This window comes from Pagrus pagrus (assembly GCF_965226575.1).
Source record: "Pagrus pagrus genome assembly, chromosome: 22".
Taxonomy (NCBI): Eukaryota; Metazoa; Chordata; class Actinopteri; order Spariformes; family Sparidae; genus Pagrus; species Pagrus pagrus.
This window is the reverse complement of record NC_140204.1, coordinates 23278812-23300386: the sequence shown is the minus strand read 5'-3', so window position 1 is coordinate 23300386 and position 21575 is coordinate 23278812. Positions and strand designations below refer to the sequence as shown.

At 40.1% G+C, this 21575-nt stretch overlaps 1 protein-coding gene across 2 annotated transcripts in view; it reads right to left on the bottom strand.

Moving 5' to 3' along the window:
• alox12 (arachidonate 12-lipoxygenase) overlaps window positions 1-21575 on the bottom strand; it is a 46701-nt gene that overhangs the window by 1905 nt on the left and 23221 nt on the right. For both annotated transcript variants that reach the window (XM_084344660.1, XM_084344659.1), the window contains exons 3-14: window positions 19671-19872; window positions 18989-19070; window positions 17152-17274; window positions 16809-16915; window positions 14586-14758; window positions 14345-14488; window positions 12567-12770; window positions 11227-11313; window positions 9894-10063; window positions 5850-5971; window positions 4083-4183; window positions 3752-3922 (exon numbers count right to left, since the gene is read on the bottom strand). In XM_084344660.1, the coding sequence (XP_084200786.1) occupies window positions 3752-3922; window positions 4083-4183; window positions 5850-5971; window positions 9894-10063; window positions 11227-11313; window positions 12567-12770; window positions 14345-14488; window positions 14586-14758; window positions 16809-16915; window positions 17152-17274; window positions 18989-19070; window positions 19671-19872 (1686 nt within the window). The remainder of the gene's footprint in view (window positions 1-3751; window positions 3923-4082; window positions 4184-5849; window positions 5972-9893; window positions 10064-11226; window positions 11314-12566; window positions 12771-14344; window positions 14489-14585; window positions 14759-16808; window positions 16916-17151; window positions 17275-18988; window positions 19071-19670; window positions 19873-21575) is intronic.

Genomic DNA, 21575 nt, shown 5'->3' with positions numbered 1-21575 from the left:
TCTAAAAAGACAGCATCAATGGAGCCCCGATTCGACGAGTCACCATGGCAACGGGGAAGAGGACGGCCACGTTTTTTTTTTATTAATGCGCTCATACGGTGAGTTTGAGCACGTTTTTAGAAGGAAGTGTAAGCAGCTTAAGATGAAACATAAAAACATTGTTCAAACAGGTGAGACCTCGGCATAATCTCACGGGGTACCTCATTTTGATCATGTTTTACATTGTAAAGTAAATATTAAGTGGCTGTTTGACTGTACAGTTGTTTTATCCCCAACATAATGCTGTTTTCACACACATAAATGTATTCCCATCTATATCATGTTCTGTTAAAGAATTAAGCCTATTCAAACTAACACAGACTTCTACTCAGCCAACAGAAAGAAAGCAGATGCCCGTAAAACGGGTGGTGGCCCAGCACCGCACCTCTAACAGAGGCAGAGGAGCTGGGCCTGAGCCTGGAGGGAGCTCATCCTCTGAGCTCACCCCCCAAGACACAAGTGCTTTAATAAAATGTAATATGCCTAGAACTATCTAGCCTATATATTTTAAGCCTATTCATAAAAATATTTATTTCCCTTTCATGACTTTTTTTTTACTTTTGTAAAGTGCTCTGCATCTCCGACGTTGTATAAAAAACTCCCATTTGCAAAAAAGCGCAGCGCAACACACAATGGCCGCGTTTCCCAGATTCGATCGTTCTTAAGGACTTAAGAAGGCTCTTAAGAAGGGTTCGGCTAAGAAGGAGCGCTAAGATACGGGTGTTTCCCAGACGCGTTCTTAACTGCCTTCTTAGGAGAACCTTAAGATCAAGCCAAAGAAGCTTCTGAAGAAGCTCTTAGTGGGAGCTGTCCACCGCGCTGCTGCTGTGCTGAATCAATCGATGCCAGGCAGATCGATCACCCACCTCTTTATCAGCGCATAAGTGCGTGTGTGTGTGCGCGCGCTGTCAGACCGGGCTGTCCAGGCAAAGAGATCCCCGCACGGGGCAGCCGGTACTTTGCCTGGACAGCCCGGTCTGACAGCACGTCCAGTGGGGAGAAGTGCTGACGCACGTATGCATTTATGTAAACCGTCTAGCTTCGCGCACGGCGACGCTGTTGGTTCGCAGGGAGAATGTGCTGTATTGCAGCCATGGTTTCTCACACGCGCGGACTTTGGCAACGCAGAGTAGCAGGTGAAGCCTCTCTGGATGAGGTTCAGCTGAGTTTAATACATCTGTTCCCTTGATATCTGTGAAATGCCACAGGGTTGTTTTTTTTATGTGTAGTACTATAAACTCATATATGCAGATGTTGCGGAAAAGTTAAACGTGTAATTCAATAAAAAGGTTTTTTTTCATCTACCATTTTCTTTTTTTTTTTTTCTTGCGCCAGTGGTCCGCAGCTATGAGCGCATTTCAACACTGAGCATTGTTTTATTATTTCGCAAAGTGGAGGATATAAATTTCCCTGACGCGCTTGATCACTGAGCATTTGGTCGCTAAGAAGGCTGTTAAGAGTGGGTCAGCTCGATCTTACACTTCCTTCTTAGTGAAAGATCTTCTTAAGCTAAGAGCGACTCTGGGAAACACATCCTTCTTTCACAGCGTTCTTAAGAGCGCTCCTAAGAAGATCTTAGCACTTAAGAGCTTCTTAACGAATCTGGGAAATGCGGCCAATATCTGCTGGGATGTGAGAGCATGACTTCGGTTGGTAATGTTGGAAATGTAAGGACGGATTAGGTTGTGTATGTAAATGATGGACTGTGACGTGAAACGGTACGGCTCAAAAATATAATTGTCTGGAAATGCAAGAACATCTATGCGCGGTCTGATAATCATCTCCCGACGAATATTTAATTCTCTGCGCAGTAATGCTGCACCTTCATCCACGGATCATTATCAAAAGGACATGCCATGGTAGTGAAAATAGTCGCCACCTAATACAACTTCTAATGTCGCCTACTGACTGATTTTTGCAATGATTTTCTCAAAAAACAGACGGCAGAACTATATTACGCCAAAACTCGCCTGCTGACTGAATGAATGAGGAAATCAAATACGTGTGTGGCTGAAAGAGGGCGGAGACAGAGAGAAACTGGAGGTTTGTTGAGAAAAACCTGGTCCCGACCAGGTTAGGTTCATAGAGTATGTTACCATGGTAACTGACCGAGAGCTTAAGTTACCTCTCTCTGTGAAACAGGCTAGAGTTACCCCTCTTTCTCTGGTTTGAGTTACCTCCCTTTGTGAAACGGAAAACTCAGAGTTTCCCTCATTTCAGGGTTAACAGACTCAGAGTTTTCACTAAACCTGCTTTGTGAAAGGGACCCCTGAGGGCTGAGACACAAGATTTGGAAATCTCTATCTGGACATATCAGGGTCACTGTGATTCAACCTGCCAATGATTTCAAATAGACCTACTTGATCCTTGACTAGGAAAGGGAGATTTCATTATCTGGCTGTGGGTGTGTGTGTTAGAGAGAGTGTGTATGAATAGTTATAGCTCCTGATGAACAGGTGGCACCATGCATGGTAGCCTCTGCCACCAGTGTATGAATGTGTTAATATGTGAATGCTGACATGTGTTGTAAAGTGCTGTGAGTGGTTGGTTCTATAAGACTAGAAAAGCACTTTATAAATCAGAGGTGGGAATTGTGAAGTCATCAAGTCATCTCCATGCCATGTATTTGTTCTGTTCATGCACTAAACCAGCTGAGTCCAATCAGCACAGCTCTTCAGCCAGGAAGGTGAACTAATTAGTGAATGCACCTGGTTCAGTGACTGAGCAGAACAAATACATGGCATGGAGATGACTTGATGACTCCACAATTCCCACCTCTGTTATAAATACATATAAATACATTTACAATTGTCATCCGGGTTACAAGTTTTATTCAAGTTTTTACCGGCCCCAGGCCTTAAAACCAAGGCCATGTCACGAGGTCGCCAGCGAGTCTGGACAGGTCAGAAAGGGCAGCAGTACAGGTCAATCAGTTGGGCCGCTCTTTGGAAGATTCTACAAGCCAGGCTTAGTTTTTTTCAACCCAACAACATATGACACCTTGTCCTGCCCCAAACCTCCACCAGTGGTTTGGCAACAAGGAGAGTTGCCCCTCCTGTAGTACCAACAATGCTTTACCACATCCTGTCAAGATGCAAGACTGCACTGACTCAAAGGCGCTACAGATGGCAGCAGGACTGGATCCTGATGAAGCTGGCCAAAACACTGGAAACCTGTGGACATGAGACAAACACCATACAGCCTCCTGTAGGGAAACAGCTTGTCCAGTTAGTCAGGCTTGGCTGGGGTTCCAAAAACACCTGCCCTGGGGCTCCACCCAGGCTCCTCACCCCCAGCAAGAAGTGAAGTATGAGAGTCAACCTTTGTGCACAGCTGCAGTTCCCCAGGGAAAATAACATCCACACCTCTCTGTTCTGACATTGTTTAATGGTCCAACTCTGCAAAGTTCACTTCATCCACCCAGGAAATGTTAATTCAATGAGAATAATAGCCTCATTGAATTAACATTTCCTGGGTGGATGGAGTTGAGGCACACTGCTGCTGAATTATTTTCTATGTATTTTTTTAATACAGTGAGCAAACACACAAAACCTTATTGTCTACTTACTGTACCTTTCAAGGGAAGTGAGAAAATATGTTTTTCTATAATTTCGTTAACTTATCAGTGATGTGAGCTTCTTAAAATTAGAATTTGGAATCCTCGTTTAATATATCATTTCATACTTTATGAACCAGACAGGGATGAACTCACTGCATCTGGTTGTGCTCGCCCCAGATGCCACGTGATAGCCATCTGTACACAGGACTGGCTGATATCAGGAAGGGTGGCCATGATCATCTCCATGGTGACAGCATCTTTGTCTGTTGGTGGGGGCAGCCTCATGGTGCAGGGGGTGTTGGGGACCCAGGCACACCAGTCAAACTGGAAAAAGATCAACAGAGAGAGGATGCATTAAAGTCCCTCTGAGTAGGATGTCTAACTTTGGCGACTGGCAACACTTCACCAGGGCATCTCAGAGCTAACAGCATTGTTGACAAAAAACATAAACATCATGGTGTGTAAGTGTCTGAGTGTCCAGCACCTGTCCATTGTTAGTCGCAGCATGCTGGGATGTACTGGAGAAGATGGCCACTGACAGCAGGGTGGAGAGTTCCTCTCTGGTGTTGAGCTTACTGGGCAGACCTGAACATACATTACATCCACCATCAAGTATTGGAATGGATTAGCTTAGCTTTAACTTTATTGTCATTAAACAGAGTAGAGACTTAGACAAAGAAATGCAGTATAGATAAGGAAGACACCACCCTATGCACAAGGGATCTCATAATTTACACTGCAAATTATCAAATAAGTATTTAAAGTAATTTTCTGTAATCTACTGAATTATTAAGTAAAATAAAAATTATATACATATTTACATGTAAATATATATTGTAGACTATGGGTTCACTGATGATCTGACTCAATATTCAGCATAGGGGTGTTGCTGATAACCGCTATTGACAATAACCGTGATATTTTAAAAATAAATAAATATTGATATTGTGTTAATAATTGGCATATGATAATATCATCAATATCAATATCAGCACCTCTTAAAATGTTTCTGTTTCTTTCTGTTCTTGCTTTGTTATAGTAGGTGGCAGTAGTGCACCTTGCCACTGGTTGCCAACCACCATACAACAGAAAGGCTGCAGTAACAGAGAACTGTTAGCTAGCTTGGATCTGGTGTGTGGCTGCTATTCATTGATTCACTACTACTGTGAAAAAAATCATTTCGAAATGACAGACATTTATGGTTACATAGACTCTTTCTCCACCTGCACTCCTATAATGATTTTTATTAATTTGACAAAAAATAGACAAAACACACAATAAACAAAGTTAAGATGAATCTGACTGAGAGCATGTTCTCTTTCTTCAAAATTTCTATATGTATTGCAATAATAATGTTATCGTGAATTGTTTTGGCCACAATAATCATCCAGTGAAAATCCTATATCATGACAGCCCTTTTCTGATTATTGGATTCGGTGTCTTTTTAATGTTAGTACAAACAAAATACATTTTAAAATGTGCTACATTATACTCTGATGCAGCATGTAATCTACAAGGAACCAGTAACTGAAGTTATCAAACAAATGGAGTGTACAAGTACAATATTTGCCTCTAAAATGTAGTGGAGTGGAAGTAAAAAGTAACATAAAATGGAAATAGTCAAGTAAAGTACATGAGTAAATGCACTTAGTTGCATTCCATCACTTCTTATTGCTCATAATCTCATAAGTCTGATTTTCCTTTGAATTCCAAAAGCTGACCTTTTCCTCAGGCAGGACCTTTGACTTTCTATATATGACAGTCACTGCCACTAGATATCAGATAGATATAGAGCATATAGGCACCAGCATCTCAGACCAAACATATGAGTCCATCATTTACTTCATGATGTACTTCAAGATTCTGTTAATGCATGGCCTATTATATCTGGCCTCAAATGTTTTCAGAAACATATTTCAGTGTAGCTGCTGTTTGATTTTAATGTTGTTGAAAATTATTATAAATAATTTTAAGTGTAACAAAAGCATGCTTTATGCAACAAATAACACTAATAAGATGGCATACTGTATACTGTACATTGTATATACATATTTAGACATCACGTTTTCTAACAGTTATTCAGTATCTGGTAACAGAGCCATGATTCAATGTTTACTTTTCTTACATAAGAAGTTGTCTGAATTTTTGCCTGTCATATAAATGCTTACAATCTTTGTTAAAAACAAACAAACCAAAAATCTTTTAACCTGGATGTTTAGATATGAGAATTTTTTTTTTTTAATTAACAGACCAAAGCTGGGGAGCTCTGTGAAGCCCTCTTGTGATATGTCTCTGAACCAGGCTTGAAGCTCCAGGTCCTCCTGCATATCATGGTCAGACTGGTAGTACAGGTTCACCATACCTGAGACAAAACTGAAGGAAGAGGTAGAGTTAGAAATATGACTCATAGTAAGAGGCACAAATGCATTTGACCCTCAGTGGTATCCTCTAATTACATTCCCTCCTTTCATTCCCTTAAATCAATAACATTAAGTAAACTCATGTGCAGGATTTAAACACCTCAAATTTCTGAAACTTATGATGGTCACGCTGAATAGAATAAGACATTGTTGCTGACAGGACAATCACTAATGGGCAGACCGTTGAGTTCTCACAAGACCTGCCCTGCTCTGCCTCTGATTGGTTGGCTATGTTGGTTGCTTCCTCCATGCTTTACTCAAACACACACAGTATCTGGGCCAAAGCCAGGATTTTAGAAAATACTGCGAGAACATTTTTGAAGACTATACTGTAAATCAATGCATTTGATGCATTTTGAGAGTTAAAATCACGTAAGAAATAATGTCTCTGCCAACACAATGAAATAGAAGATTGAACTAGAACTCTATAGAATATAAGTGAGAAATATGGACAATTTTGACAGCCTAACCTATTTTAAATTTATTGGTTGTGCAGGAAAGAAAGGAATTTCTTTTTTACTCAGAAAATTACATTTTGATTTAAACTTATTTCTTTGAAAAACATTTGCTATCTGTGGCATAGATTCCATGCCTAAATTATAATTGAAAAGATACAAAGGTCTAATATGTCGTCAGATTAAGTATTTACCAAAAATATGCCCTATATAATAAAAGGATACTATAAATGTAATCCTTATTTGGAATACAATATAAAGAAGAGGTATTTCTTATTAGTGATCAAAGGAATAGTTATAATGAGGTCACTGTAACATTTTGGTAATAATCACTGGATGCACAGCTCTCTATCTGTGCCTCATTTCCTTTCTGTTGAGGTCCTGGTGCATGAAGAAGCAGCAACACAGAGTCCAAAAGGAATTAGAAAATCTTGTCAAGACAAAATGTGTAATATTTAATAAAATATAAATATTTTAATAAAATATTTAATGCCTGATAAGATCTTCCAAGGACCTGGTGCAACGCCTGGCAGGGGCTGGAGGTGCTAATAGTGTGACTGCAGCATGCACAATCTGATATCACCAAGTAATTAAGAGCCCAGGATCAATGTCAAAGTTGTTCGCCCAGGAGCGCTGTTATAACCAACCAATCAGGACATTTTTTCTTGTTTCCTTTTTTCTTTTTTCTAATTTACAACCTTCCCTGTGGTTTCCTCTAACCCTAACTTCACTGTCTCAAATGCCTAACCCTAACCCCTGATTGGTTGGTTATAACAGCACTCCTGGGCGAACAACTTTGACATTGATCCTGGGCTCTTAATTACTTGGTGATATCAGGAACATCATGCAGGCTGATTGGTCATTCAAAGCTGCTGCTGTGCAGTGTAACTCTTGTTATAATTTCCTACCATGTTGTAACTGAAAATGTCAGAGCAGAAACTCCTGTCAACAGACTGTTAGATACAGATACTCCCAACTGACTGTGCATAAAAGTTTGGACACATCACGTTTCAAATCAGGCCTAATATAGATTAATAATTTGTGAGCTCAGAACTTGCAATTCCTCCTCCTGTGTCTGTTATCGCAGTGTAACTTTTTAGCCTAATTACTTGTTCTGAGTGTGCAGGCCACATGCAGCCCCTCAGCCCTTGTCCATGAGAGGACAGTACGCGTGCAACTCGTTACATATACAGCCTATGTCGTGTAACTAGTTGCATGTGTAGAGCTGTTCAGCTCTGCTGGCAAAATGATGACAATCTTAACTGAAAACATGCCATACAACTAAGTAGTTTTAGCAATTGGCCACTTTGATTTAAAATTTTTAGAAATGTATACAGTTGTGGTCAAAAGTTTATATCCACTTGTAAAGAACATGTATTCCATGGCAGTTTTCCGTTCCAGTGATTTCTACAGCTGTCATTTTTCTGTGATGTAATGAGTGGAACTGTGTCACAAAAAACATCATGAAGTTTGCTTCAGTCATGAATTTATTAAAGGTCTTCTCAAAATATTGCCGAATCTGCTGGGTCAAAAATTAACAGACCTCTGGCCGAATTTTTAACCACTCCTCTTGACAGAGGACTACATTTGTTGGCTTTCTGGCATGGACTTGTTTCTTCAGCACAGTCCACATGTTCTCGATGGGGTTCAAGACTGGACTTTTGGAAGGTCATTCCAAAACCGCATTTCGAGCCTGATTGATCCATTCCTTTACCACTTCTGATGTTTGGCGATAATCCTCCTTCTTCATTATTCCATTTACTTTCTTTAGAGCAGCAGATCCACTGGCAGCCAAACAGCCCCACAGCATAATACTACCAGCACCATGCTGGACAGTAGGTTTGGTGTTCTTGGGGTTAAAGGCCTCACCTTCTCTCCTCTAAACATATTGCTGCTCATTGTGGCCAAACAACTCAATTTTTGATACATGTGACCACAGAGTTTTCCACCAGAAGGTTTTTTCTTTGTCCATGTGATCAGCAGCAAACTTCAGTCCAGCTTTAAGGTGCCTCGTCTGGATCAAGGGCTTCTTTCTTGCACGGCAGCCTCTCAGCTCAAAATCAGGCCAGAGGCCATGCTACAAAGAAGATGTGATTCACACAACTTTCTGTAATCATCAAAATTGGTCATTCAATTTGTTGTATGTATATTTTTGACCCAGCAGATTTTGTCACATGTTCAGTTATACAGTTAGGAAATAATAATGTTTCAGTTAAACTGAGATTTTTGTGGTTCTGTTAATCTGCTGGACAAGAGCGAGGGAGATTGCCTCCTATTGTGAAACAACACTACCAAACAAAGCAGTTTTTCACTGTGCTTCTCTTTTACTTCAACAGTTGAAAATACCTAAGACTTTTTGTGTGCACACAAAAGGCTTATTTCTCTCGAATTTTGAGCATAAATTAGTTAAAATCAGTGTTAGTGAGCTCCTCTCCTTTGCCAAGATAATCCATCCACCTGACAGGTGTCGCAAACCAAGATGCTCATTAAACAGCATTATTATTGTACAGGTGCCCCTGGGTGGGTGTGGCACAGGTAGACATGCCAACTGAGCAAGTACAGTTGGCATGCCAACTGCAGGAATGTCCACCAGACTGTTGTCCATTAATTGAATTTTTATTTTACCGCCATAAAAACAAGACCTCACAAGACCATGTGTAACCACATCAGCCCAGGACCTCCACATCCAGCTTCATCTACAATATCGTCTGAGACCAGCAACCTAAACATCTGATGCAACAGCTGGTTTGAAAAAGAAAACATTTCAGCACAAACTGTCAGAAAGCATCTCAGGGAAGCTCATCTGTTTGCTCATTGTCGATACTGAGTTGAGATCCTGAGCACCACTGTCACACATTCATCCACAACCATCACCTCATTTTGCAGCATGGAAATGCACAGACCCATGTTGCAAACATCTGCACACATTCCTGGAAGTTGAAAACATCCCAGTTCTTGCATGGCCTGCGTACTTGAGCATGTTTGGAATGCTCTGGATCAACGTGTACAACCGTATGTTCCACTTCCTGCCAATATCCAGCAACTTCACACAGCCACCAAAGAGGAGTAAACCAGCATTCCACAGATACTATCAACAATCTGACCAACTCTTTGTGAAGGAGATGTGTTGCACTGCATGAAGCAGATGGTGGTCATACCAGATACTGAACATATTTAAATGAGAAAGTGGATACAATTTCATAAAACTATGCAGCATGATAAGGCCATCAGCATGAACGTTTTTTCTCCTTTCCACATGCTTGGCCGCATTTCAATCTTAACTGCATCACAGTGCTAAAGATAAAGATGCTTCACTGTTAAAATCTCTCAGATCCATCAGATTGGTCTTTTTCAGAATAGACCAGACCCAGCAGTAGTGTCAAGTCAGCTGTTAGTATGTGCATGATGTGTTTTATGTACCCGTAAATGGCCTCCCACAGCATTAAGCTGTGTTCTCTGTAGAAATACTTTGGGAGCTGGGAAACTCCTCTGTCAGTGAAGTCATTGTGGGGCTGGAGGGAGCGGTAAGTCAGCACCTTGTACTCCCTTTGAGCCAGAATCAACAGGCCATCACCACCAGTGGACACAACCTACACAAACATGACCATCATTCATGAGCACCATCAATCATTCATTGATAAATTATTTAACAGAGTTTGTTTTTCATTTCTTTTATACAGGACATCAAAAACGAATAACAATCACACAATAATGTGGCCGAATAATATTATTTTACGAAATTTTGTGATAAACGATATATATTGAGATATTATGAAATCTCTTTTGATAAATAATCATCAGTAGTGTGGATATAATGACTAAGTGGGTAAAGGCAAGTATTAGAATAAGTAGAACAGTCATCAATCATTACATCACTTTACTGTAATGAACCGGGAAAAGACAACACTAATGCCATATCACAGCCAGTTCCCACTCCCAATACTTCAATTAAAGCAGCCTGGTCAGTGCGCCTACACTTCTAATTTTGACACCATAGTTACCCCTATAACATTACTTCTTGTAACGCGCCTGCAGTGCAGTAGCATAAAGACAAAGTCTGGGTTGGGGAGTGGTTGGGAGGTTGGAAAGAAATGTCCACTGTATGACACGTTCAAAGACCACTGTCTGTGTCCGGTTTGTGAGCAAGAATCAAGAGTGATTTGTTTTTAAGTTATGTCACATAAGTTAACATTGTTAATGACGTAACTTACATTACATGAGTGATGTACGTCACAAACATTACGTGATGTTAGTTACAAGACTGAACATAGATATTTAAACCCAAAGTATGATCTTTTCCTAAAACTAACCAAGTAGTTTTGGTGCCTAAACCTAACCAAACCATGATCAACGTTATACCAGTCCAAAAGTCATAATGTTTCATAATATATGAATTGTTGAAGTCTAACTGAACATTCCGTATTACATGTTATTGCTTACTTAAACGCCAGGCCTTCACATGCAAAACTGATGCTAGAAGGGTAGGTAGAGCGTCACAGTTTGAAGCTGAGGGCCACTGACTAAGCTGCCGTATTTTACGAGTTGGGAGTGAGAAAGTGGTGCATTTCGTGATATAACTAGTATATATCTAAAATCTATCTAAAAAGACAACATATAATTTCATATCAAGATAATGATTTAATATCAATATTTTGCCCAGCCATAATAGTCTGGCAAAATATATCAAGCCTACATCAAATAAGTTCAAACATTTGAAAATCCCAATCAAATGTACTGTTTCTGAGTGACACACCCGTTTGAAGATGCCATTGGCAGAGATGAGCTGAGTGCGTCCCCTACAGTTGATCTCTAGGGTGTAGCGCAGATGAGGAGCCAGGAGCTGCAGCAGAAAGACAAAGACAGCTGTTCAAGGTACAAGGGTACATAATTGTGTTATCTACAACAATAAAAACAATAAAGTGTAAGACACTGGAAATAACCAGTCAATAGCATCAATATTGAGTGCCTGTTTCTTTAAATGCTAATGACCTAAGCATTTAAATGCCAATTTACCCCTCTAGTGTTACTTCCTGAAGTGCCTCTCTACTGCAGTAGTTGGGGGATGGATAGGGTAGTTAGATGGATCATCAACCGACTTTCCCCCTCAAGACTGTAGTTCATGTCCAATGTGTGACCAAGTGTTAAGATTGATTTATTATTAAGTAAGTAAGTTGACTTGCGTAAATCAAGTAAGTTACTTGATTATTCTAACCCAAAGTATCATCTTTTCTTTAACTCAGCCAAGTATTTTTGTGCCTAAACCTAACATCAGTAACAGTCCAAATGTCGTAATATGTCATAATATGCAAACTGTTTTCAACAAACTTTGTTTTGAAAGTCTAACTGAATGTTGCATATTTATTATTGCGAACTTGACCGCAGAGTCCCTCACATGCAAAGCTGAGTCAGAATCAAGGTACAGTGTCCACAAGGGCGTCATTTCACGCGAGACCGCCTGTGACCAAAACAGACTTCACCCTTCAACAACAATGCAAACACTCAGTGGCTGCACCTGATTGGACGAACGCCACTCATGAGCTGTGCTCCTGGATTTCCCACTTAATCAACATGGCAGCTCGTTGGAGAACTTTCTTTTATATTACAAAAATAGCTCAACAAAATGTTTCTGAAGACCTTTTAGGCAAGAAATAAGCCATGCATGCATCGTTTTAACTTGTTAGTTTTTGTCAGAGGTCTCATGTCCAGCCGGATGCCCCCAAATTTGCAAAAAGTAGCCAGAATTCAACTTTATGCAAATGAGGAGCGAGCAACACAACGCTGTCTCTTGAAGAGCACCACGTTGCCACCAGAATGGATTGCACGGCTTCCTACATAGACAATGAATGGGAGGGGTGAAAACAACAGATCTTGCTGACACGTACACTCAGAGCATCATTTTAAGCTTAAGGCCCCTGACCAAGCTGCCACGTTTGAAAAGCTTGGAGTGAGAATGTGTTGTATACTTTCATATTGACCATTCCCTGTAAACTTACAATAATTCCCTACTCTCCACAGAACTGAATACAGACTTCGATAAAATCTTCTAACTAAAAAGCTATAATTCTAAATAATATGACTTGTGTAGATGTTTACCTTATATATAGGGTGCACAGCTGGCAGCTGTCTCAGAGTAGCTACACAAAACACTTCTACGACCAGGTGAGTCCTGAGCAGGTGAGACAGCACCTGGAACACCTGGAACTCAGAGTGACGCACCCACATCTTCGCCAATAGCCAGGCCAGGGGTGGGTCTCTGGGCAGGAATATGGGTGTGTCCAGGCATGGAGTCTGCTCCAGCTGAGGACGAGTAGGGGAAATGATAAAGGTCAGTCCTGTTCCACTACATAAAGGAAACTTAAACTTCAGAACCTCCCAGACCAAATGAAGTTCAGCTATAAGTCACCAGTACAGCTTTACATTCAGTACTCTCCAATTTTTTTTAAAAATTATCTCATTTCCCTTCAGTATTCTCACATTTTTAGAAATACTAATAAAAATGGCATTCAGTTCTCTCAGATTTATATAAAATGTTCCTACATTAACATTCAATATTCTCACGTTATACTTTCTATGAAAAACACATTCAGTATTTTAAGATGTTTATAAAATGTTGTACTTTTTGTATTCACACATTTTGTATTCACAATTCAAAAAGTTAGATTCAATATTGTATGATTTTAATAAAATGTTCCCAGGTTTACCTTCAGTAGTTAAAATATTGCTCATGTTTACATTCCATTATTACATTTTCTATATTTCATATTCATGTCATGGTTTTGGTTTTCAGTTCAGATGCTTCCTCTTTAATTTGTAGAATTTTGTTGAATTCATCCTTATGTGTCCTGTGACGTTCCACTTCCTGTCTTTGTCCTTTTCCCGCCCTTTTTCTGTGTTCACCTATGTTTTATTTGTTCTTTAGCCCTTGTGTATTTAAGTGTGTCATCTTCCCCTCGTTCTTTTGTAAGTTTGTCTGTTTTTTATCTCGTGTCTCCTGCATTCCTGTTCTTGTTCCCCTGTCCTCATGGCTTTATAGCTTGCATTTCACAAGTTTACTTTGTTTTTTCATTTTTTTAAAATAAAATGTTTATAAAATATTCTCAGATTTATATACATGATTCTTCTAAAAATAAGTCTGTGTTCTGAGAATTTCAGAACATGTTCTCCGCTTTAAGTTCAGTATTCTCAGATTTTCATAAATATTTCTCAGATTTACAGTCAGTGGTTTTTATTCAATATTCTCAGGTTTTTATATATTCTTTCATAATTACATTCATTAAAGCACAGAAATGGAAGGCTAAATTCTGGAGCCAAATTCTGGTCAACTTTTACAGAGGAGCATTAGGAAGCATCGTTACTGGAAACATCACAAACTGGCATGGTTCATCGCGGCCCAGGACAGGAAAGCTCTACAGTGGGTGATTAAAACCACCAAAACATCACTGGTACCATCTACAGAGCATCAGCAACATTGGTGAAGTGAGATGTTTGCACAGAGCCCAAAGATACTAAAAGGATACCAAAACACCCACCCCAGCCACAGTCTGTTCACCCTGCTGCCATCTCACAACAGATACAGAAGTATCTGCTTCAATACCACCAGACTACAGAGCAGCTTCATTCCTTTGGCCGTGAGACTCCTCAATTCATCATCAACACTCCATTTTCTAAAATAGAAGGACTCACACATAGTTCTGTTTTTTAAACCCATGTGTTCTCAAATATGACAATACATTTCCCTTGTAACCTTATAACCCTGTAGTTTCATTCAATATTCTCATGTTTTCAGTATTGTCAGGATGCATCTGTGACATGTTGACTTCATTCAGTATTTCAGTACAGGCCTATGGGCATGATGGGTGTAAATGATTTACCTGTATAGCAATGGGTATGAGTCCTTCATCTGGGTGTTGGTAAAGGAGACAGAGTGGAGCAGCAATGTACTGAAGTTTTCCCTTTATGGTGTTAGCAGGAATGCCATCCATGATGGCATAGTCTAACAAGTAGATATTCCCTGCCTGGACAGGAGAGAGGCAGAAAATTGAAAAATTTGGAGCAGTAAATTTGTCATATTAAAACCTAAATTGTACAGACAGATGTAGAGCATTCATCCACCTTGAGTTCTTTGTCCAGGTTGGTCCTTGGAGCCATGGAGCTCTGCACCATGTTTGGGGTGACAGGAAATTTCTCTGGCAGCTTCTTGCACCTCTGGATCATCCTCGGGTTAGAGCCATTCATACACTGGTAGCCAAAGAACCAGTCTTCCCTCCAATGCTCCATACAGTACTCTGATACAAACACACGCATACTGGGTCACTAATTGACTCTGGGGGCTTCTGCATCAAAAGTAGAGTTATACATACTATATATACTGTATACTATGGGTTTTTGCAAATATAGGAAATGGTATAGTGTCTTTTTTTAAAAGGCAACTTGCCTGTAAAATAAATACATTTAAAAAGTGCTACTTGTGTGATGGTTCTGATGCATCATGTGCACTGCAAAGTAACTAGTAAATACTTATCAAATAAACGTAGTGGACTAAAAGTACAATATTTTGCTCCAAAATGTACTGGAATGGAAGTAGCAGAAAATGAAAATAGTTGTAAAAAATTTGTACTTGCAGTCGCTTCTTTCACCTCTCTGTTGAGAGTTGCACATGTGCAGTACTGATCAGGCAGCTGACAGGGCTCAGTTAGTGACAAGCTAGTCACTCACGACGTTAACAGTGGTTATTTTTTCAACATCTTTTACGTCAGTCTTTCTTTTAAACTCAGTACCGACTGAATGATGTCTGTTCGAGCTGCTTAAACAAAGACAGAGGTGATAAACACCTGTTACTACTGCAGTCACGTGGGAGTGAATGCCCCTTGTTCCCACTGACATTCAAGACAACAGCCAGACGGTAGTGGGTGTTAGGGGCTTTTTAGTCCTGTGTATATGGGGGTATATGACTTATATTGCAGCTTGTAAAAATGCCACGATAGAGACCCTCTTTGGGAGAGCACATTGTGTAACAGAGGCTTTTGACAAAAGCTTGTCCAGAAGTAGATCAGAACCTCAGTTCTTTATTGGTTGCAGAGATGGCTCTCGAACAATCTTGTTCCCATATGCTTTGGGAAACTGTTTTTTATCCATTCTGGCAACAGCTATCAAGAAAGATTACTTTAGCCAGCAAAGTTTGGATGTAACATAGGCTTTTTAGCCTTGTATATTAAGGCCTTGATATTCTAAAAAAAATAGGCTGTCTAAAGGCTCAAGGGGATATCAGTGTGCTCTTTGGACAGTCCTTTTCCTTGAAGGCATTTACATTTGAAGTATTGCACCTGGTCGTTCATGCAAAAAGTGACGCAAACAGCTATGTGAAGAATGAAAAGGGAGCTTGAGAGAGAAGTGCAAACCCTGCCAAATTTCACACTTCCACAACCCTAACTAGTCACTACATAAAGAGGTCATACTTGTCAAATCTTCTTTTCATAAAGTTACACAAATTGTCAGATACCAAGTGACTCCCGATAAACCCTTCCTTTGAATCGTACTGAGGCCTTCACTTTAAGCAAACCAGAATACCATGGTATCTCATGCTACAGCTAACCTTGAGCAGGTTACTTTCAAAGGATTAGATCAAAATTTGTATCTAATTAACTCACTGGGATGATCAAGTTTCTCTACATTCAAAAACATATGCCACCACAATCGTTTGAAAGGTGATATAATCACATAAATACCCTTCACAAAAAAGCAGATATATTGTTTATAGATAGAAGAACTACTTTGCTCTATACTGGCATTCAACAAAACAGGCCTTCCTCTATAGAGGATGTACAATAGCTGAATTTTACTTAATAATTCTTTTTACGTATGCATTTATTGTGTCATAATAAAATACAAACATATGTTAAAATTGCAATTATTAAGAATTTAGTCTACAATAACTCAATAAATTAATATGAATATGATTTTATATGATTCACATTAAAATTGAATCACAGTGTAGGACTCTCACTTGGGAGACTGGAGTTTGTACCCTGCTTGGAACATATTGTCATACTGTTGACTTATTATTTTTATACTAAGTTCACATATTATTTTGCATTTATTTTCATTTTTCTGTCGTTGTCTGGTTAGGTTTAGGAAGAAGTTACACTAGAACCTTTCAAAACATTTAAAGGTGTTTAAAAGGAACATTTCTCATTGCGTATTTTTCCGTTCTTTTTCCACCAGTCGCTAAGCTGCAAAACTGTGTCAGTTTCATTGATGGTCTTGGAACAACATTAATTATGATGTCCCAGTAACAACACCAACTAAGCAATATCACATACATGTGTATTTACCCACCAGCTATGGGACTTCGTAGCTTCCAGAAGATCCGTTTAAAATCATCCAGGTCATTCCAGGACTTCCCGAACCTGATGGCCAGTTTCTTCAGAGACAATTCCAGCAAGCTAATGAGAGGGAAGGATGCATACGTACTTGATGTTCATCATAATGTTGTTGGGATACAGGTATAATACAGTACATTGTAGGAACTAAACTTTCATGTGCGGAACAAAAAACCAGCCTCCACAAGTTCACCCATTCAATTTAGCATTAAAACTTGTGTTGGTTATCAAGAAGCAATTTTCAATTGACTATTTGCTATTGGTGTATGTGTGTGCATGTGTGTGTGTGCACCACCTACGCATAGTGTAAGGAATGTTCGAAGTCGCTCCTCTTCTCATTGTCAAAGCGGACGTCTTGGGGTAAATCTGCTTCTGTTTTAGCATCAATACATTTGGGAATCCCTGGAGCCCACGTTACCCATCTGAAAGACATTAACACACAGTATGATACAAATTAAGGGTAAAAGGCTTACAAAAGTCACAGTCGTACAGTATATGATTTTTGAGACACAGTTCAGATCGGCAAAAGGGGGGGTTAGGGTTCCAGTTTATTTACTTAAAAATGCAGAACTTTGGCTCTGATGTAGCTGCCTCTCGATTCAATTCAGTTCATTTCAAAGAGGCTACTATGCCAAGGAGACTGGAGCTGTTCCAATTAGCAAGTGGAGAGGTGTGACGAAGGGAAAGCAGCCGATAATGCCGAAGTTGCAATAACCATCACAGTCTTATGAGGATAAGCGAGGCCAGTTTCTCAGTTACAACCAGTGTTGGGGATTTCTGTAGTCACATTACATTTATCTGTAACACAGTACTGTTCCTAGTCAAAACAATTATGTTGTTACTTGCGTTACATAAGTTGTTCATATGGCTGAAGTTTAAAGTGTGTTGGCTGACAGAAGAGGGGGAGAAAAGCCCTGAGGACACTGCTGACTACCGGGTGTCTGACTACCAACACAGGATTGACCACGATTGAGCCTTGTATGAAATGTTTTTGAGAAATACTTTTTGTGGTCGGCTTTGTGGTACCAAAGAGCACAATCAATCAATCAATCAATCAATCAATCAATAAATTGATCAATCAATCAATAAATAAATTGGTCAATCAATTGATCAATCAATCTATCTATCAGTCAGTCAGTCTAGTTAGTTAGTCAATCTATTTGTATAGCACCAATTCACAACAAAAGTCATCTCATGACAATTTCCAAATTGAGCAGGTCTAGACTATACCCTTTAATTAATTTATTTACAGAGACCCAATGTTTCCTCCATGAGCTGAGCTTGGCAACAGTGGCAAGAAAAAAATGCCTAACAGGCAGAAACCTTGACTCAATGGTCAAATCGGCAATCTGCCTAGACCAGTTTGGTAACCCCAACACCTGTTACACTACTGCCCAAAGTCATAATCCAGAGGATTTCACTTCCAGGAGTGAAGGCTTTTAAATTAGTCACTCTTCCCTGTATATGTAGATTTTTTCAACGAGTTTCAACCGTGTTTGTGTTCACATATCCTGCATGGCAGCTGCTACTGCAGCACAGCTCCTGCCTGCCATACCATTTACATGGAGTTTGCCTTATTATCAATAAATATGATGACGTGATTTCCCTGTATCCCCTTTGAATGAGCGAGAAAGCTTGAGGGGGAAAGAGAGGGAGGGAGGGAGAGAAAGTGAAAGAAAAGTTAAAGTGAGAGAAATAAACTGCCCCTCACCTGTTTGGTGTATTCTATTCATGTCTGTGACATATTCTACACATACAGTACAGACATTAAAAACAATAAAACTGTAGTGAAACGCTGGTATCGGTATGACTATTTTTATACGTGCAGTATTCTATTTTTGCCAAGAACTGCGCGCGTCGTGGTAGAAATAGGCAACTGAGCAATGTTTGAACATTGCTTAAACAGAGATGGATGGAGAAGTATTAACAAGTCAGCAGCCTAACTTCAACAGATAGCATAGCATCACACCTGTAAAGGGGAGAAAATTAGATTGTATGTCGATTGTACCCATTCAAATATAAGACAAAAGACATATAGTGGGTGTTAATGTGTCTTTTTTCAGTGTGAAAGGGGAATAGTACTAATAGGAATCTTGAACACAACCACGCGTCTGTGTGTTGTTATGTGTGTTGGACCTGTAAGTCTTCTGTCTCTCCTGCAGCTCTGTCTTCCTGTGTGCCAGCAGCTGAGGTGCGGTGTCGTTCCTCAGTGTCTCCGCTACAGATGTAGGTAGAGGAGAGAGATAGGAAAGTGGACCTTTAGTAACAGGTAAGACCTACATGGGCTGATGCCTGCTGGCCCAAGGTTTGAGAAGGGAGCCCACAGAGATGAGTAGAGGTGAAGGGCCCCTGCCCACAAAATAAGGTTTTGTAATTCTAATGTAATGTCACTTTTCTATTCATATCTGTGACATTGAAACTGTAGCTTTCTTTCAACTGCTGTGTGAACTAATCCATTTCAAAACTGACTTTCAGATCACAATGCATTCTTCTGCATTTACATCTGCACAAATGTGGTTTCCAGAGATCGCATGTTGATGGGCAGTGATGATGAAGCTCAGAAGTTCCTGAGTCTCACTTTAGTGTCCCACACGATTATAACAGCCAAAAGACTGATCAGTCCACACACCAGGAATCGAATGCTACTGGCATTGTGCGAGTACAAAAGAAGAACCCAATGCTTGAGGCATGGCTATCACAAGAAATTTTAAATGCAAACTTTTCCATTTATGCAGCTGCTGAGTTGGCTGCCTTGGTGACATGGCAGTATCTTTACAGCTTACCATTAGGGGTAAATTCTGAATGGAATCTTTCCTACCTGTTCCCTCTCTTATCTCCACCTTGGTGTCTCCGATCAGCCAGCGGTAACAAGGGAAAGTCAGCACTTTGTCTTCACCTGGATGTTCCACTGTCACATAGCGACAGAACCAGTTATCTTCCACCCAGTACCTCTCTTTCTCCAGTCTGACCAGTAGCAGGGAGCCTAATGGTGAAGGGCTAGTAACCTTGTACTGATCTACCTGATCGAGATGGAGATGGAGGGATGGAGAAAAAGAAAGGGAAAAAAACATCCCAATTCAACAACCACAAATGTCCATACACAATTCATCTGATTGACAACTTCCTCCTGTCACACCATCATCATTACTTTTATTGTACAGTCTCTGCACCCTCCAATCTGCTCAGTCTTTCCCCATAGAAAACAGCAGGGCCCAGTAAATTTCTCGGCATCACCCTAGTTTCACTCACCTTTCGATCCTCCTTCCCCGACGAGAACTCCACCATATCTCCTTGTACATTTTGAACTACCTCCTCACCCTCTAATGTACTGTAGTGGTTAATTTCTCTTTCTATATTATAGACTTATTATTAATTACAGGTCACATTGTATTACATGTGTAGCTGAAACTGTGGCACGACTTCCTTTCCTTTTTCTACTCAGCCCAAAGTCATCCAGCTCTACACCGGTGAAACACCCTCCATCCAATTTTGAGAGTGGTTCACCTCCAGAAATGTCCTTGCATCTTCCTACGCCCACTATAAACCCTATAGTCATTACTACCCTTCTTCGGAGGCCTGACTGGCCCATAAAAATATACTGGTTTATTCAGAAAACTGCACCAAAGATGATATCATAAATAAAGGTTGTCCACCATCATTAGACATCATGAAGTTCATCTGCAGACTGAGCTTAATCTCAGCCAAACACTAATTCATCATCAGCACCACCCACAATCCAGGCTACAAAAATCCATCTTCTTTGTAGCCTGGAAAAAGGAGAGTCCCGCTCATGTTTCTCTTGTCAGAAATTCAAATCCTCGACAGTCTCTGAGTTTGGTAACTCTAATGAACTTATCCTCTGCAGCAGAGGTAAGTCTTGGTCTTCCTTTCCTAGGGCGGTCCTCATGAGAGCCAGTTTCATCATGTGTTTGATGGTTTTTGCGACTGCACTTGAGGATACATTCAAAGTTTGTGAAATTTTTCAGATTGACTGACCTTCATGTCTTAAAGTAATGATGGACTGTCGTTTCTCTTTACTTAGCTGAGTGGTTCTTGCCATAATATGGATTAGAGCAGTAGTCGAATAGCGCTATTCACTTTATTGAACTGTGTACCAACCCTAGCTCTGCACAACAAAACTGATGGTCTCAAACACATTAAGAAGGCAAGAAATTGCTCATGACCAAAGATGAGGGTTGGCAGAGTGACCTGTAAATTGAGAGATTCACCTTCAGAGTTTGCTACTTCTTATATTTTTTGGAAGGGACGGTTAATAAACAAGGATTCTGGTCCTGAATTGGTCTTGAAATTGTCTGATTGACAATTTATTGAAGGTGTCTATCACTGAGAAAAATGTATTTCTTGTTAGAGGATTTTCTGCCAAACTTGTCAACGTACAAGGTGATCGCAAGGTGGCTGTAAGGGTGCCCCGATTGATCAGACACCAATTGTTATCAGCCGACATATATGTTGTAGAAAGTTTGATCAGTGTCTCTATAAAGCCCGATCAGAAGAGCCGATCAGATAAACACACAAGATAGTTTCTCTATGTGCTGTTAAAATGCCACAGCTACGCACACCGCAGGACCCTGCTACTCACTGGCTGCTAACAGCTCACTAGCTCTCCTCCTGTCAATATCAATATGGATTTTTAGTGCCCCCTTGGTTTACATACTCACATATTTGCAAATGTAAGTGTGAATGGTTGTTTGTCTCTAAATGT